At 44.1% G+C, this 19,852-nt stretch overlaps 1 protein-coding gene across 1 annotated transcript in view; it reads right to left on the bottom strand.

Annotated features, from left to right (window-relative positions):
- Positions 1-19,852, bottom strand: part of PRKDC (protein kinase, DNA-activated, catalytic subunit) — a 418,309-nt gene that overhangs the window by 363,614 nt on the left and 34,843 nt on the right. Inside the window, exons 4-6 of the mRNA XM_088469547.1 lie at positions 8,940-9,014; positions 6,657-6,765; positions 5,076-5,188 (exon numbers count right to left, since the gene is read on the bottom strand). Of these exons, the coding sequence (XP_088325673.1) occupies positions 5,076-5,188; positions 6,657-6,765; positions 8,940-9,014 (297 nt within the window). The remainder of the gene's footprint in view (positions 1-5,075; positions 5,189-6,656; positions 6,766-8,939; positions 9,015-19,852) is intronic.

The following is a 19,852-nucleotide window of genomic DNA, read 5'->3' as shown; positions in this document are numbered from 1 at the left end:
ATGTATTAACTATGAATTTTGGGAGGATACAAGTACTATAAAAAAAAGTTTATATACCTATGTATCTATAGATCTATTAATATATAGGGCAGTATTCAATTTGGCTGCGAAAAGTCGCAATCGGCAATAATTTATCGCCGATGACATAATTTTCGCCTATTTTAATTATCCCCGTATTCAATTACAAAGACTTTCGCCAGTGCGAAAAGTCTTTGTTAAAAAACAGGGATAACTTTTCACCATTTTTTACATGGCGAAAAAAAGTGCAGAATTGGGATTTAGGGGTGCAGGCTTAAAAAATATAGCCTGCACCCCTGGGTGTGTCCCCTAAAAATAATCTGTGTAAAAGAAAAGTTTAAAAAAAAAAAAAAATCGGGACACCCCAAAAAAATGAACTTGAATTTTGAGGTTAAAAAAACAATATGGGGGACAAAATTGTGGGTAGTAGCGGCAGGTGCATTTTTTAAGAATTTTCAAAATGCACTTTAGGGACTTAAAAATATGCTTTCACCAATTTTCATGTACCCCAATTTTAATGGGCATAGGTTTTTTTGGGGCAAAAAATAACTAAGTGCTATTCTTCATCACTTCTTCACAGGCGGAAAAAAACACCTTCCGCGGCTATATAAAAAACCTAATTACCTTCTGAAGGGAAAAACGGGGGTATCCATAGTGATCCCCCATGTCAGGACATCTTTAGGGGGTCCTAGGATGAATTCCCGAAAATTCCCTATTTTTTTCGATACTTACCTTTCCACCGGGTCCCGTTTTCGCTGCTTTCTAATTGAATGCGGGGATAAAGCGGGCGCGCCCAATATTTTATCCCTGCAAAACCTCAGATGTGGAGCGAAAAGTCCAGCACGGACTTTTTGCTCCCTAATTGAATACGGGCCATAATGGTACTTTATTCTATCATTTTTGCAAACGCCCAGAATGCCAATGTATACTGTAAATCCTGTTAAACTGTACAAAGTGGAAAACATTCCTAACATCTCAAGAACTCCCATAGATGCTTTGAAGTCGGATGACAGAGGTGAAGAGGGGGCGATTATGGCCTTAATATAGGATTAATAGAAACAGAAGACTTAGAAAACATAAGGGGGGGGGAGCATTCACAGGTTATGAAACACAGAAAGACTCCTTTGTGGTACACTTGTAAAAAGTAGAGATATGGTAAGAACTTACCCTTGTTATCTCTTTTTGTACGAAGTCCATAGGGTCCACAGGGTGACCTTGGGAGTATAGGTGATGCAGAGTCATCCGGGCACCTTACGCAGTAAATTTCTCTCCCAGGATGCAACGGATCTCCCTCTATACCCCGCCCCCGGGCCAGAGGCTCCTCAGTTACGTAGCAAGCCAAAGGCCGGAGGAGGATAAGAGAGAGAGAACAAAGTCTGGACCACTCAAGAATCACATTCTCACACAGAAGGAGATGAAAAACCGGTGACCAGAGCGAAGCCCATCTGAAGAACAGGTGCGTCAGGGTGGGTGCCCTGTGGACTTCGTAGAAAGAGATAAAGGTAAGTTCTTACCATATCGCTACTTTTCTACTTCAGGGTCCATAGAAGGTCCACAGGGTGACTTTGGGGGATGTCCCAAAGCAGTACCTTCATCGGCGGGGACGCTCCTGTGCAGAAAGGAGAATCCGCCGCCAGCCGAAGGAAGCATCCTGAGTGGCAAAGGTATCAAAAGCGTAATACCTCAAAAAGGTCTGGACAGAAGACCATGTGGCCGCCTTACAAAGCTGTACAGCCGAGGCACCACAACGAGCTGCCCACGAAGGACCCACAGACAGAGTAGAATGAGCAGTAACAGAGAGTGGCACAGGAAGGCCCTCATGAGTGTAAGCCTCAGAGATCATTATGCGAAGCCACCTAGCCAATGTTTGTTTATTGGCTGTCTCAAGAGCCACGCCGTCAAAGACAGACGACCCAGTTTCCGGTAGAGGCAAGGACCTTGAGACAACAGGTCCAGACGTAGAGGCAACAGCAATGGAGTGTCGAGTGAGAGACTCTGAAGATCTGAGTACCAGGGGCATCGGGGCCACGCTGGAGCCACCAGCAGGACCATGCCTCCCTCTTGCATGAACTTTCGAAGAACACGAGGAAGAAGGGAGGTTGGAGGAAACAGGTACAGAAACTGGAAGGTCCACTTGACTGACAGAGCATCCACCAGGAGAGCCCTGGCTTCTCTTTTCCTGGATAAGTACTGCGGCAGCTTGTGATTTAGTCGAGACCCCATGAGGTCCACGTCTGGAAGGCCCCACTTGTCCACTAGGAGCTGAAACACTTCTTGGTGAAGAGACCATTCCCCGGGAAGCACGTCATGATGGCTGAGGAAGTCCGCTTCCCAATTCAGCACTCCTGGAATGAACACCGCCGATATGACTGGTAGATGGCCTTCCGCCCATGTCAGAATGGGTGACACCCTGTCATTGCCACCTGACTTCGAGTTCCTCCTTGACGGTTTAGGTAAGCCACCGTAGTGGCGTTGTCTGACTGCACTTGCACAGGCTTTCCATGAAGCAGCAGCCTGGCTTGTTGCAGGGCCCTGAAAACTGCCCGAAATTCCAAAATGATAGTAGCGCAGTTTCCTCTGCGGTCCACCTTCCCTGAAAGGAGTGTGGACCTGTCATTGCGCCCCAACCCTGAAGACTGGCATCTGTCGTCAGAAGGGCCCAGCCCGAGATCCAAAAGGGACGCACCCTGGTGAGGTGGACCATCTGTAGCCACCTAGTCAGAGACAAGCGCATATCCGGAGATAGCACCATCCTTTGAGTTCGTATATGATGGGGTAATCCGTCCCACTTGGAGAGGATCGATTTCTGCAGAGCCTGGGAATGAAACTGGGCATACTCCACCATGTCGAACGTTGACACCATAGATCCCAGTAACTGCATTGCTGAATGGACTGACACTCGGTGACTGCAAAGGTATCTGCGTACACGCATCTGCAAACAAAGTGGAGATCCATTCTGCTGTCAGAAAAATCCTTTGCGGTTGTGAATCCAACAGAGCTCCCAGATGGAGCATCCTTTGAGACAGAATCAGTGAGGACTTCTTCCAATTGATCAACCACCTGTGTACCTGGAGCACAGATATCGTTAGCTGCAGGTGGTAGTGAAACACCTCTGGGGACCTTGCTAGTAGTAAGAGGTCGTCCAGGTATGGTAACAGGCGGATCCCCTGCAGCCGCAGATGGGCTGCCATTACCGCCATGACCTTTGTAAACGCCCGAGGTGCAGTGGAAAGGCCAAACGGCAGAGCCCGAAACTGGAAATGTTGTTGTGACACAGCAAACCTGAGAAAACGTTGGTGAGTTGAAGCAATCGGAATATGCAGGTATGCATCCTGAATATCCAAAGACACCATAAATTCCCCAGGTTCCATAGCCAGTATAACTGAGCGTAGAGTTTCCATCCTGAACAAGGGTACCCTGAGGAATTTGTTCAGGGACTTGAGATTGAAGATAGGACAGTAAGAACAGTTTGGTTTCTGGACTAGAAAAAGACTGGAATAACCACCCAAGCCCCTTTGGGACATCAGGACCGGTACAATGACCCCTGCCTGCAGCATGGATTGTACCACCTCTTGTATAGCCAAGGCCTTATCTGTGCTTTTTGGAAGTCCTGTGCGAAAGAACTGATGGGGAGGCCTTCTGCGGAAGGAGAGGGCGTAAACCAGAGAAATCACTTCCCTTACCCGGCAGGAGCGAAGATCCCAACAGCTCCAAAGGTAAGTATTTACAACCCTCCTTTAGGGGTGCCTAACCCTAACCTCCCTCCCTAGTGCCTAACCCTAACCCCCCCTTCCCTGCAGCCTAAACCTAAGTCTCCCAGAGGGGGTGCCTAACCCTAACCTCCCCTCGGCGGTGCCTAACCCTAACCCCCCTTCCCCTAGCCTAAACCTAACCCTCCCGAGGGGGTGCCTAACTCAAAATCCCCCCGGGATCTGTAAAACCTAACCCTCACTTCCCCCCCGGGGCTGTCTGCCCCTGGTTCCCGGCTTACCTTCGTTCGGTATGCCGGGCGTTGGGCTCCCGGCGTAGGTCTAATGACAGGTGTCGGGATTTCGACGCCTGTCATTAGTACCTTGCTGGGATTTGACAGTCGGGAAGCCGACGGTTGGCATTTAGACCGTCATCTTCCTGACTGCATCCCACCTAACCAGTTCTCCAATGAGACAGTGTGGGAAACACATGAGTGGAGGAGAGTTGTCTCCGTGAGGGGTGTAAAAGCAGCAAGTAGTATTCCTGTCTGAAGCAAACCCCCCTGAAGCCAGGTCCAGTGTTTCCTGTACAGGAACCTGGAAGTCTATGGGATGATGCGCATTCCGTCTGGGCTTGCTAAGTTAATAGGTAATTGAACAGGCAAGTAAATGGTTATTACGGTACAAACATAGGAAGCTTATCTGGGCAGAATAAATTTACTGCATTACTAAAAAAAGAGCATACTATTAATTGTAGGAATATACGGTAAGAGCATAAGATCATTAACCATTTAGTCACTGTTTGTCAGTGTCAATAAAGAACACGGCAATATTTGCAAATTTCTCTCGGAGTCTGCTTAGAAACATGTTTAAATCATAGCTGACTTCAGCGGTAATATAAAGATATACTGTTGTTTGTTACTAAGAGAACAATAAACAATATCGCAGACAATAATTATAGCAGTTATACAAGATACATAATATTGCACTCATTGGTTGTTCAAATAGAAGAGTACTTAGTACTAAATATGCCAGTTGTTATACTGATTACAGTATTTCTTGAAAATCCATATGTGATTGTGACCAATGGATTATATTTGTGATGCGCTGTTCGCCTGATGCTAAATTTAATCTTAACATAAGAAACTCCACTGAACGCTAGATATTAAGTTTCTGTAAATGCTTTCATTTTTATTCCTCCTACAGAATCTCTGACTGGCGATAGGTGTTTCACTTAGCACCAATTTTATGTGTGCATGAATATCTCAATGCATGTTCATTCTAAATTACCTTGGAAGTTTAATTTTGAGGCATAAATAATAACAGAATATAGTGAAAATGGTTTAAAGAAAAAAAAATGAATGATACCTGTATTTTTAACTCCTGTAGATAAGCTCGGAAGAGGTTCTCAGAGCTGCCCACCATGTCCACAGGATGCACTTCTCCCAGAACTCCCAGAAGTTCATAAACCTTTTCAAGAACTGTAGAAGAGTTACAGTGTGTTACCTATTTTCAACAGATAGACTAGGACATTGATATATACTGACAAGATCAAGAGGTATATTTATGAAGCTACTCCATGGGTTTTAAAGCAACACTAAAATTAAGTGCAAAATGCGCTGGGTTTACACTGGATATTAGTGCCTCTAAATTTTGAAGTTAAAGCCGCCACTTCGTAAACATACCCCCAGGTCGAGTGAAATAAAAATAAGGTAGCACAACCTGAATTCCAGCAGATCTATTTAATAGTAATATATGCTGCCCTTACTACTATACCATAAATACAATAAATAAATATTGATGTGGACAAGAACATAGCCTATATGCAGCCAGATGTTCACTGCTGTCCTGCAGCTGTTGTCTCAGAATATATAGTGATGACAGGACATTAGACCATGGGGTGAATTCAATTAGCCGCGAACTAGGATGCACGACTTTTGCGATTCAATTAGAAAATCATGTTAACATGGGCTTCAGAGGGAGAAATCGCAGCTTTTCGTTTGCACAGCTAGAGTAGGTATTAACTTTGTAAAATGCCTTATTTCATGTATAAAGGTCAGGATGCAGTGTGGTGCCTTTGGTAATACCCTCCCGATAAATAATAATGTAATTTAAAGGTGTTTAAACAGTAACATATAGCCAATAAAAAGCACTTCACTTTTCATGTAATTTTCTCTACCAAGAGAAATAAGTTTATTGAGAAATGTATTGATGCGAAATGGGTTTTTTGACTTGTAGATGGTGGTTGCAAGTGTTTTTTCCCAATATTTGACTTACTTGTATATAAACACTTATAAATAATGATGCATTTAAATGTACATAAAAATAAAACACTTATTTGCTAAAATACACATGCTAGCTATCATTTTACCTTCATTAGTAAAACTTGTAATAATCAACCCTGTGACAGCTTAACAGCAACCTCTATACTTTGCATAGGCCACTAACATTATCCTATTTCATTACTTTTTGGGGGGTTCAGGATGATTTCTTCCTCTCTCATGAACGTTACATAATTTGTGCACTGCACAATTAACACACAATGCCTGTGACTTAATATTTCTAACTGAACTATACAAATTGTTCTGATTTTATTGACAAAAGTATCGAGTGATATGCAAGCAAAACTTCACAGTACGGAATTTGTTGCTGACTGAACCTTCCCCTGCTAACTGAGCAATAAATAATGCCTTGTGAGTGGTAAAAGGTATTGTCTGTCCTAATTGTCAAATTTAAAAATAACCAGAACAAGTGTAAAAAAATATAATTTATATACGGCAAGAAAGAGGGGTACAGTTTGCAAAAACAGAAGTGACTGAAATATTTTAAAAATGACTTGTAAAAAAAGAAAGACAAATGTCGGGGGGAATACTGTGCCAGCCAAGGATATACTAACTGAAGTAATGTGATATGGGTTATGTATGGCTGTTTCTGCTTACACATTTTTACCTGTGTCTGATAATTTGCTTTTAAAACCAATTTCTCCATAAAATTTGATGAAAATTTCAAAAATTTTAAAGTCTTCAAATGAGTAAGATTCCTTCAACAGTTGGAGTAACTGAAATGAAATAAAAAAATTGCATATATTTTATAGTCCTGCACATAAATCTCAATACATAATGAGCAATGGTTATCAAACTGTGTACAGTAACTGGCAAAGTTTAATGACATAATAAAACCACAGAGCTGTCTAGAATACTGTCTAGAATACAGTAACTGGCAAAGTTTAATGACATAATAAAACCACAGAGCTGTCTAGAATACTGTCCCTCCAAGCTCTTTGATATCATGAAAGTAATGTTACACCAATTAGTCTAGGAAAACAATTTTTTTTTTTCAGGAGTAAATAGTAAGCATGTGCGGCCTTTGTCATAGGTTAGAGCTAACTCTAAAGCACAGGGGTGGTGCATGTGTAACTAAAAACCGCACCTTTAGTGGACCCCTCCTTTATCAAATATGTCTTGCTTATATAGACATAGGGAAAAAAAACCCCCATGAAATCAAAATTATGGAACACTCAATAGAGCTATAGACAGCATTGTAGTAGAATAGCCTTAGGTGCAGTGTCACTGTAGGGAAAGCAAGCACTCAGCTACATGGACAAAATAACTTTACACCCATGACCAAATGTTTCATCGAGATGCTCGCCATAATAAACAAAAAGCAACAGAATTTATACAATTAATTTCCATTGAAGACAAATAAAAGCACAACCAGATTCCAAGCATTACGCTCTGGAGAAATATTTTTGCCACCTAAGAACAGGTGGCATCTTGCCTCACCCAGTGAATGTATTGCATACCCTGTATTGCTGCATTGCATGCACCCATTTTTGAAGAGCAGGTTTAATATGCTTGACACCAGGTGGATTCTGTAAGCACCACTTCCCAAGAGAGCCACTTTCACCAGGAAGCCATATAAATTGTGTTGACTAGAGGTTGTGTGGAACTCCTTTCATTAGAGATAGTCAATGTGTAACCAGAAATGGCGATCACTGTGGACCACTTCTGCCCAAAAAGACAGTCATAGGTTCATTTAGGGATGGGACATGGGTTTAAGAGTTAACCAAACAAGCTGTAGCCCTAGTGGAAGTCAAAGCGAAACATCACATTAGAAGATGATGAATGGTTACAAATTAGATCTAGAGTGGTTAAGGCCTCAATGTGGCACTGAAAGAGAATTTATACACAGTGTATACCAGATGGTAATCAGACCTCATAAGATGTACCGAAGTTTATATTTTCCGGTAACACTGGCACCTTCTCACTTATCTGGTGAGACTAATTTTATAGCTCAGTTTTGGCACACAATTTCCAACATAATCTTTCAAGTAACAGATGTTCATGTCTCTGCCGGTGCCGACCCATCAATTATTCTCCTTAACACCAATCAAATCAATTAAATATACAGATAGACGGGTTATACACACAACTACCACAACAGAACCCTGCCAGGAAATAGAAGAAACTATAATTATGACACCCGTCTGACTGAGGCAAGCGCGAGTAGAAGTACCACCTTCCATGAAAGGTATTTTATCTCCACAGTCTCCAACGGTTCGAACAGAGAAGACTGTAAAGAGGAAAGGACCAGATCCAGATCCTATAGGAGGTACAAAGGGTGGTTGTAACCGTATGACTCCTTGCAGAAAGGTCTGAACATCTGGAATCAAGGCTAGTTTCTTCTGGAAAAATACAGACAGTGCTGAAACTTTAACTTTCAGGGAACCTAGACGTAGTCCGGCAGAGAAGCCAGCTTGCAGAAAAAGCAGGAGTCTGGCTAGTTTGCTAAATCTCCCCCTAAATCTTTATAATAATTGCATATGGTCTGTCCCGTTTCCTAACTAGAGAAGGGACGCACCTAAAAAAGAACTGGCATGGGGAATGGAGTAAGTAGTATGGGAACAGGGGGAGGGGGCCAGGGAAGGGAGGTCAGAACGGGAGGTGGGGGGAAGGGAAGGTTACAGAATGAGCAGTTGCAGCTTTGCCGGGGGCGGAGCAGTGAAAAGATGGGGTGGGGTCGGACAGAGCATATGTCGGGCCTAATATACTAGTACTTCGTTTAATTTGGATAATTTGGATGTTGTAACTATTTGTGTGTAATACAAAGCTCAGTATTTACATCTTTCATATAACTACACGCCAGTTTATTTTCATGAACAGATAGAAAAAAAAAAAATAGGTTTTCATGATTTTTCATTTTCTAAGTAAAAAACTTTACAACCTAACTTACCTTTATCAGAAGATCTAAAGCCGCTACTTTACTTTTTGCATATTTTTCTTTTGTGTATGCAATCATGCAGACGCTCTGAAAAAATATAAGGATGAAATGAAAATAACTGAAATTAAATTAAAAATCAGATGAAATTAAGTCAACAAATCTGTATAACTGTTTACTAAGATATACTGTAGAAACTTAGCTAACACTACAGTGGAGTTTTCAAATTTATATTTCACAATGGCAAACGGATTTGTCCAAAATGGATTTTCTTCCAAAGGGCAACAAGTATACCATAATAACAACCTGAAAATATTATGGGTAAGCCATGGAAAACTGTACTAAATGCTTATATGAATTCTATTACTTTGCACGGTGACAGATTGCTTAATTATGATCATTCAATAGAATTTCTAAACTTGCTCAAGATACCAAGTCTATCTTGCTCTGTAAGTCTGCAAATCATTTGTTGAAAAATTTGATGTTGAATCAGAACAATTTAATCATATTTCTAAAGCCGGGTACACACGGAACGATGTGCTGTATCAATTATATCTTTAAACGATTTCCCTTGAACTTTCTGTAGTGCAGGACAAACGATATTGGGTGTACACACTGAAAGATATCTATGATAGATATCCTTCAGTGAAGTCATCCTGCCACATCTCTGAACAGGCAATTCTTGACGATATCGTCCTAGTTGGCCTGCATGTACGGACGACCAAAGATATCGATATCGTCAATGCGAGAACGCGCATTTCGGTCGTTCGCTGCATAAAAATTAATATCAATGATTTATCATTGAACGATATCGTTATCTTTCATATTGTTCATAAATATCGTACAGTGTGTACGCACCTTATGATAGATATCTTTCAGTCAAGTTATCCTGCCACATCTCTGAACAGGCAAATCTTGACGATATCGTCCAAATTGGCCTGCATGTATGGACGACCATAGATATCACGATCGTCCAGCGGGAGTGAGCATCGTTGGTCATTCATTGCATACACACAGAACAAAATGAAAGATATACCGTTGAACGATATCGTTATCGTTCAAAGATATCATCTTGTGTGTGCCCCTTAAAGCTGCTGCATATCTTTTGAGTAGTGCCACAAAACTACTTTTAATTTCTGAGACCTTTTAAACATATAAATGCAGTATATGAATTACATTTCCTGGCTGATACTCTGAATTCATGTCACAAACCAAACATAAAAATTAACTTGCAAACAATGTGTTTATTAAAAGATCAATAAAAAACTAAAAATACCGGTGCACAAAACACTATCAATTCTGAAAACGTATATGTCAAAAGACACACACACAGAAGTAAATGGCTTCAGTTCAGCAAATCTTTAGTCTTTTTACTGTTATTAGGAAATACCTATATTGACACTGGAACTACCATGCACAAGGAGACCAATAGGCTATAATGAGCGTAAAGACTTCCTTTGTCTCCTTTTAGCTTGGTTTATTTATGCATGTTGTGTGTCCTGATTATTTTTAAAGGATGTTCAACAATGTCATTTGAATTTTAGAGGCTGTTTTATGTGTGTAATAGCATATCTGCTTCCTGTAATCTGATCTATTCCATACTTGCCTACTTTTGGAAAAGCATTTCAGGGAGATTGTGAAAGCAGCACCTATGAGCGCGACAATAAAGTGGGCATATACTGCTACATCTGAGGGGGCGTGTCATAATACTGACTTACATCCACATGTAAATGGGCCCCAAAGCAGTTAGTAAGATCTACTTGTTGATGAAAACACACTGATACTTCTCAGAAAATGTATGTAGCCATAGGGATCATTGTGCCTTATACTAGGGATGAGCGGGTTCGGATTTACTCGGTTCTTATCGCCACTTTACCGCAAGTTCGGATTAGTTCGGATTTATTTTATTGGCTATCCAAAACACGTGATAGCCGATAGCAATAAAATGCCATGCTGAGAACCGAGTAAAACCGAGTAAATCCGAACCTGCTCATCCCTACCTTATACCCAATGCAGGGAAATCATACTAATGATCCTATTTGAATGTATATATCTGTTTTTTCTTTTATATAACAGTGTCATAATGGGGGTAAGGTGAAATGAGGGAGATTGGTAGACTCTTCAGGGAGACAGGGAAATTGCTGCTATTTCAGGGAGTCTCCCTGACAATGAGGGAGAGTTGGCAAGTATGATCTATTCATTTATCTCTGGTCACTACTTACAGACTTTACATTTAATTAGCATATTTAAATCTCTGCATACAAACAAGGTTACTAACATTTTATTAGGAACTCTTATGTGTTACCAAATGTTTTTAGCATAATAATTCTGACATTCTCTACTCATACATGACCTTGTGCTTTCTTACACCCACCTTGCATAACATGATTAAGGGATTCATTAGTCCCTATTAGACACTATTAACATTATTACCATTTGCAGCACAAACCCATTATTCCAAACAAAACCCTCAAGAGAGTGCAGTCCATATTATTCATGTTCTAGCTAAAGGCAAAATACTCTCTTAAATGCGGACTTTAAAATTCACACCAAGATACGGTCCTCCCGACTTGCCTTAAACATCCCCTCCTTTAGCACACCCAGTCTAGCTGGGCTCTATTTCTGGCTACCAAGAGGCAGACAATACCTGCAAAGAAATGTATCTGTGAAGGTAGCCATACATCAGCGACTGTTAGTCGCGATCCGGCGATGCGATGGGAAATGCCGGCATTTCCGGGTGGAGACGCTGACCTCTCACCATCGATGTTCTGCGATCCGTCGCCGGATCGCAGACATTTGCCATGTTAAATGTCGGCGATTTGACGATCGCGATCATTTTTTAATCGCGACCGTCAAATTGGCAAAATCCAACATGTTGGATTTCTGCGATCCCGGGTTGCAGCATCGCGGTAATCCATTGCAGATGGATGGGGCCCATTAGTTATAGAGAAAGCCTTTAATAGGGTTGATTGGTATTTATACACCACAGCCTTGAACACTTTGGATTACATGGGATTTTTCTGTGTGGAGATGCCTCCCAATATTTTAACACTACCACTTTGACTTTAGCCAAGGGTTTCACAACCACCGCTTTCAACATTAAAAGTGGACTGAGACAGAGGTGTCCCCTGTAGCTTCTTGTTTGTCTTAGGGGCCTATGTATCAAAGCTGGGACAGAGAGAAATTTGTGAGAGATAAAGTACTAACCAATCAGCTTCCAATTTACATTCTGCAGGCTGTGTTTTCAAAATAATAGTTAGGAGCGGATTGGTTGGCGATTTGTTACAATTTTATCTCTCTACCAGCTTTGATACATAGGCCCCCCTTATTCTCCCCACCCAAAAGATACTAAGGGCCGTATTCAATTAGGCTGCAAAAACCCGTTATTGGCGATAATTTATCGCTGATGACATAATTTTCGCCAGTTTCACTTATCCCCATATTCAATTACAATGAACGGGGATAAGTTTTCACCACTAGGTGGCGAAAAAAAGTGCAGAATTGGGGTTTTGGGGTGCAGAAAATGAAAATATAGCCTGCAGCCTTTGTAATGTCCCCTTAAAGTAATCTGTGTCAAAAAAATGTTTAAAAGTTCCTTAGGACACCTCAAAAAGGGTACTTTAATTTTGTCGTAAAAAAAAAATATTAGGGGACAAACTTCTAAACTAGCGAAATCAATCCCGGGGGGGTTCCCAAGTATGCGGCAGGTGTTTTCTAGAATGCGGCTGGTAGCGGCAGTTGCATTTTTGACGAATTTTCAAAAATCACTTTAAGGACTTAAAAATATGCTTGCACCCATTTTCATGTGCCCCAAATTTGATGGAAGTAGTTATTTTTTGCAAAAAACAAAAATATGAGATATGGTAAGAACTTACCCTTGTTATCTCTATTTCTACGAAGTCCATAGGGTTCCACAGGATACCTTGGGGTATAGGTGTGACGTCAGTCGCAGGGCACCAAAGAGTGAAGCTTTCAGCCTCCCAGGATGCACTAGGTCCCCCTCTTATACCCCGCCCCCGGGCCAAGGCACCTCAGTTAGTTACCAAGCCATAGGCCGGAGGAGGAGAAGGAAGAGAGAGAACAAAGATCTGGACACATACAAGAATCACATTCTCACCAGAGGGAGACGGAAAACCGGTGACCAGAGGAAAGCCCATCTGCAGCACAGGTGCGACAGGGCGGGAGTCCTGTGGAACCCTATGGACTTCGTAGAAATAGAGATAACAAGGGTAAGTTCTTACCATATCTCATATTTTCTACTGCAGGGTCCATAGGGTATCCACAGGATACCTTGGGGATGTCCCAAAGCAGTATCCTTTAAGGGTGGGGACGCTCCTGTGCAGAAAGGAGAATCCGCCGCCCGAAGGAAGCATCATGAGAGGCGAAGGTGTCAAACCTGTAATACCTCACGAAGGTATGGACAGAAGACCACGTAGCAGCCTTGCAGATCTGAACTGCCGAGGCACCACGTCGAGCTGCCCACGAAGGACCCACAGACCTAGTGGAATGAGCCTTCAGAGAAGGAGGGACCGGTAGGCCTTCATGAAGATAAGCTTCAGAAATAGCCATACGGATCCAGGCTGCCAAAGTTTGCTTTGAAGCAGGCCAACCCTTTTTACAGAAGCCATAGAGGACAACAACGCGTCCGACTTCCTAAACGAAGAAGTGCGGTCAACATAAGTCCTTAAGGCCCGCACAACATCCAAAGAGGCCTCACCCACGGAAAGACCCGGTGAGTTAAAGGCCGGAACAACTATTTCCTCGTTAACATGAAACTGGGAAACAACTTTGGGAAGAAACTCGGGCCGAGTGCGGAGCACTGCCCTGTTCCCATGAAAAACCAAGAAAGGGGGTCTACAAGAAAGAGCCCCTAATTCAGAAACACGTCTCGCCGAAGCAACGGCCAGAAGGAAAACAGTCTTAGCTGTTAGCCATTTAATATCCACTGAGCCCAGTGGTTCAAACGGCGGTCCTTGGAGAGCCCTCAGGACCACAGCCAAATCCCAAGGCGCCACAGGTGGAACAAAGGGCGGCTGAATACGGAGAACACCTTGCATAAAGGTGCGCACATCCGGGATTGTAGCAATCCTACGGTGAAACCAGACAGATAGGGCCGAAACCTGTACCTTCAAAGAAGCAAGGCGAAGCCCATGATCTAGTCCCGCTTGCAGGAAGGCGAGAATCCGAGACAGACAAAACTCCCGCGGTGCATAACCTCTCGGTCGACACCACTGGAAGAACGTATGCCACACGCGATGGTATATCCTCGCGGAAGACGGTTTCCGAGCTCGTAACATGGTACGCACCACAGAGCTGGAAAACCCCCGGGACCTCAGCATGGCCGTCTCAACAGCCACGCCGCCAAAGACAGCCGAGTCAGGTCCGGGTGAAGACAAGGACCCTGAGACAGAAGGTCCGGTCGTAGCGGCAACCGTAGAGGACTGTCCACGGACAGACCCTGAAGGTCTGAGAACCAGTGCCGTCTGGGCCACGCGGGAGCTATCAACAGGAGCGTCCCTCCTTCCTGTTTGAATTTCCGGATTACCCGTGGAAGAAGGGAGACCGGAGGGAACAGGTATGCGAACCTGAACGTCCACCGGACGGACAGAGCATCCACCAGAGACGCCCCTTCGTCTCTTGTGCGAGACCCGTACACCGGCAACTTGTTGTTGTGCCGGGACGCCATGAGGTCGATTTCTGGAAGACCCCACCTGTCCACCAGCAGTTGAAAACGTCCGGGTGCAGGGACCATTCCCCTGGATGAACGTCCTGGCGACTTAGAAAGTCCGCCTCCCAATTTAGCACTCCCGGGATGAAGACCGCTGATATGGCCGGAAGATTGCGCTCCGCCCAAACCAGGATCCGAGAGACCTCTACGAGAGCCGCCCGACTGCGAGTTCCTCCTTGCCTGTTTATGTAGGCCACGGTGGTAGCATTGTCCGACTGGACCTGCACCGGGTGACCCTGGAGAAACCGCTGTGCCTGCTGGAGAGCATTGAAGACCGCACGGAGTTCCAAGATATTTATTGGAAGCTCCGCTTCTGTCGGCGTCCACCTGCCCTGGAACAAGTGTGGACCCGAAACTGCACCCCAGCCCCGAAGACTGGCGTCCGTTGTCAACAGGACCCAATTTGGAACCCAGAACGGACGTCCCTTGTTGAGGTGGGTCGTCTTTAACCACCACGCAAGGGACAGGCGAACCTCCGGGGTGAGCACAATCGTCTGGAACTTCAGAGACTGAGGCAGCCCGTTCCACTTGGACAGGATCAGGTGCTGCAGAGGTCTGGAGTGAAACTGGGCGTATTCCACCATGTCGAACACCGACACCATGGAGCCCAGTAACCTCATCGCCGAGTGTAAGGACACCCGGCGGCTGTGCAGACAACTGCGCACCCTTGACTGTAAAGCAGTCACGAAGATCCTTTGCTGTCCCGAGTCCAATAAGGCTCCAAGATGCAGAATCCTCCGAGACGGGATTAGAGTGGACTTCTGCCAGTTGATTAGCCAGCCGTGCCGTTGCAGCAGTGCAATGGTCAGGTCCAAGTGGTGTAACAGGAGCTCTGGAGATCCTGCCACCAATAACAGGTCGTCCAAGTACGGCAACATGCGGACTCCCTGCAGCCGCAGAGAAGCCGCCATGACCGCCATCACCTTGGTGAAAACACGTGGTGCTGTCGCCAGGCCAAAAGGTAACGCCCGAAACTGGAAGTGGTCGCTGCGGATTGCAAACCGAAGGAACTCTTGATGGCGCAAAAGAATAGGGACATGCAGGTAAGCGTCCTGTATGTCCAATGACACCATGTAGTCCCCAGGTTCCAGCGCCAGAATGATGGACCGTAGGGTCTCCATCCGAAACTTCGGGACCCGCAAAGACTTGTTGAGTGCTTTGAGGTTGAGAATCGGACGATATGACCCATTGGGTTTCTGTACCAAAAATAGATTTGAATAGAAACCCTGGCCCCTCTGGGAGAATGGAACAGACACTATAACTCCAGCCTGGAGCATAGTGTGCAATACCTTCCGCAGCTCCGTAGCCTTGTTCCGGTCTGATGGTAGACCCGTGGTGAAGAATCGAGCCGGGGGTCTGTGCCGGAAGGAGAGGGCGTACCCGTGGGAGACCACCTCCAGAACCTGTGGATACCCTATGGACCCTGAAGTAGAAAGCAAAGTATTTTCACTGCTTGATACATAAAGCGTGGAGAAGTAAACCAGTGGAGAAGTTGCTCATAGAAACAAATCAGCTCCTATTTATTATTTTATAGACTGTACTGGATAAATACTACTTCAACCTGATTGGTTGCTATATGCAACTTCTCCACTGGTCCACTTCTCCATACATAAACTCTCTCTATTACAAGTGTGACCACAAATGGAAAGACTTCCTGGACATTAGGCTACTGATCTGCAAGGAAATTACATGCTTTACTGTAAGTTACAGCATACAATTATATATAACTTATCCTTATATTGCCCATTTACATACTTACCAACCAAATTACATTTTAAGCACTGCAAATGTCATAGTAATAATACAAACGTCTTTGTTTCTCTCTTCAATTATTATATGAGGATATAAATGATGTGCCTTACAAATTTTAAACCTACTGTACTTTATGTTGTGCAAAAATTTTGTTAAGTAAACTTTAATAAGTACTCAAACGGGACAAATCATTTCCAGGTGATGTTACATAAAGCAACATCACATGATGTATGGGGGATGTGTAGTGTGCACATCACCTGTACATACGATAGCCCAACATCACTTCGCTAAATGCGTTCTATTGAGGTAATGTTGGAGTGATATATCGCCATCAGGAATTGAATTGCCCCTAAAGTTTTTACATATTTACTAGCAGTAATTTATGGAAGTTATAAAACAATAGAACCCACAAGCTGCCATAACTGAATTGATCACACTACTTGACCGCACTATTCCAATAACATATCCACTCATGAATTACCATTTGGTAAAATTTTAACTACAAAACTACCCATTTTGAATACATCTGGTATACCTTCCAACGACCCTCAACAACCTACACCAGCAGTCTGATCATAATCAAATCTATAAAATAAAACTGACTGCTGATAAAATGTTGGCATGTAATAACAGTTAATGTGAACTATGACACCTATCAACAGTGTGTCAGTGACGTTACCGCCAGAGAGTTCCTGAATAACACAGATCTAATAGAGTTGGCTTAAGAATTTGGGGGTCTGTGAGCACTGCAGACAGGAGGCTCCTATCGGTCACAGACAAGCACAGAGTCAGTAGGGTCTGACACACATAGGCCAGTCTCACACCTGCCGGTTTTGTCCGTCCGGCCAAGCCGTCGCAAGCCCGTCTTGACCATCGCGACCATCTTCCTGGCCGCTCGCTATAGCTGTGGAGGCAGTTCTAAAAAAAAAATAGCCCAGCCCTGATTCAGAGCGAGCGCTCTGTCAGGGCGTCCGGCTCTGAATCAGGGCCTCTGGGCCTGATTCAGACCCTCTCGCGAGAGCTAAGCGTTCGCAAGCGGGTCGATGTTGCCCAAGTGCACATGATTGAGGATGCTCCGTCGTGCACATGCGGGAGACCCGAATAACGACGGCCAAGCCGTCGTTATGGGTCTTGCACTAAAGGGGGCGTGCTGTCGATGGTGACTGACAGCACGCCCCCTTTGGAGGGCGTGCCAGGGGCGTGGCTGCCCAGATGGAGGCGTTCCCATGACACCACTAGTGATGTCAGTGGGAGTGCTTTTGGCTCATAGAGCCAAAAGCACTCCAGGGCTTGCGGCAGCAAGACCCTACTGCAAGGGTCTCGTCGCAAGCCCGATGGTCGCGATGGTCTTGACAGCTATGCGAGTGGCCAGGAGGCCGCTCCAAAAAGGAGGAGGGACGGCCCTTATTCAAAGCGAGCGTTCTGTCAGAGCGTCTGGCTCTGAATCAGGGACTCTGTACGGACTGGACTGACAGGCTGGCGTGTGGCTGCGTGAACTAGGACGTCATGCCGCTGCATAGCCGTTCGTAGGTCACAACTCAGGTCTGAGTGGCCAACACTTGACAAGCTGCCCAGGCCAGAAAGGAAGAAAAGATTCAGACTTCCGTGACTGGACCACTGCAGATGATGCCGCACCCACTCTTAGCAAACCCCAAATCCCAGGATTGAAGCCTACAATCCCAGGTTTGAAATCCCAGACTTTTTGGGGCTAAATCCAGATCCAGATCCTTGGATTGGATTCCATAGGTGCCACAGTGATCGGGATACAGCAAGAGAGAAGCTGTGGCTACTATGAGCCTTAATTGCTGTTTCTCTTGAAGTCATGGCTGCTCTGCTTATCTCCCCTTGTATTTAACTGAATAAATAGTCGACTTTAGCTCAATAAATATAATTTATTTCTCTCCCCTCTGTTTATACGTAATACTTATCACCTTACTATTTAAAACTATATGAGCTATAAGGCTAATAACATTTTATGAAATCAAATATTCACAATTCTAATACATGGTATCATATGTATTCTACGTTGCAGAGAAATGAAGTGCTGGTCCATCGAACCTACGTCAACGGAGTGCCAGTAGCAGATCAGTTTATATGCACGGGTCTCACTTTACAACACACTCATGAGTGTCAGTCAGGTAGGAAATGCGGCAAGGAAAGTATCCAATCAAGTGTCAGAGTGTCCCATGTCAGGGGGGAGAGTGAGAGATCAGTTATTGTATGGAAAGATGATAATCACTTTACTGGAGAAATGTGTTGTGTATCAGTTTCATCAGAATTTGCTATGCCTACCTCTGAGTATCATTATGCTGAATCTGCAACTTTATACCAATATCCTGTGCACCAAAAGTACCAATTTAGTGGCCCTGCGGCTACGATGCAATTAAGATGCACAATTTTTTTTAAAAAGCACATAGCTACCCATGGCAGTGTGTCTAAGTCACGACATATGGCGCAAGAATGCTAGGTCAATGAAGATAAGTGATACAAATATAATTTACTCCATTACAAAACCTGTGGAAGACTGCTGTGTGTATAAAGAAAATGTTGCATCAGTCTCTTTTCTTCTTCACGTTCCATAGGGGACACAGGCTTAGACCATGGGACGTCCCAAAGCTATCCCATTACGGGAGTGGATGTGTCGGAGCTGCTCTGAGAACCCTTTGGCCAAAATCTGCGTCCGCAGTAGTGAAGGTGTCAAATGAACAGAACTGGAGGAAAGCATGGGCAGAGGACCCTAGAGCCGCTCAACAAAGCTGCTCCATATGAATAGGCCAGGCGGGAAACTGGACATACTCCGCCACAATGAGATAGAGACAAGCGAGTCCAGGATCAGAATGCAAGAGTGTATTGACACTCAGTGATGACTGGCGACTCCTGGCCTGTTTGTCCCCAAACAGTTTGTCCCCAGTTCTTCTGGCAGGAGGAAGACCCGCTGAACCCTAAAACACAGCAAGGCCCCCAGCTGGTACATATCCTGCGCCGAAGTCCAGAAGGAATTCATCCCATTGAGGAGTCTTCTGTGGGACTGAAGGAGATCTATTGAAAGACTGATGTGTTCCCTAAGAACATTCGGAGACCGGGCAAGGATCAGAATTCGAAGAAAAAGGGGGGTAAGGGGAACTGGAAAGGATTCTGCACAAGAGAATTACTACGTGTAATTATGGATATGATTCCAACAATAAATATATACATGGAAATTAACCAACTATAGCGAACAATAATAGGGAATACTCCCCTTATACTCTATTGAAATTGTTGGTGGTGCTCCCAATAGTCTGTTATTTTAAACAAGAAAAAAATTCCCTGCACAGGCAGGCCAAGTGGACTAGTTTTTGGGGCACTCTTAACTGATGACAAGTGAAATAGTGTTTGAAAATGATGTATATCAATTAAAACATCAATTTTATTACTCTACTCAATAAAATATTAGTGTCGTGAAACACTA

This window comes from Taudactylus pleione, unplaced genomic scaffold, assembly GCF_031769625.1.
Source record: "Taudactylus pleione unplaced genomic scaffold, aTauple2 ptg000093l, whole genome shotgun sequence".
In the NCBI taxonomy this organism is placed as follows: domain Eukaryota; kingdom Metazoa; phylum Chordata; class Amphibia; order Anura; family Myobatrachidae; genus Taudactylus; species Taudactylus pleione.
Note: the sequence above shows the minus strand (reverse complement) of the source record. Positions and strands in the feature narration are given on the sequence as shown.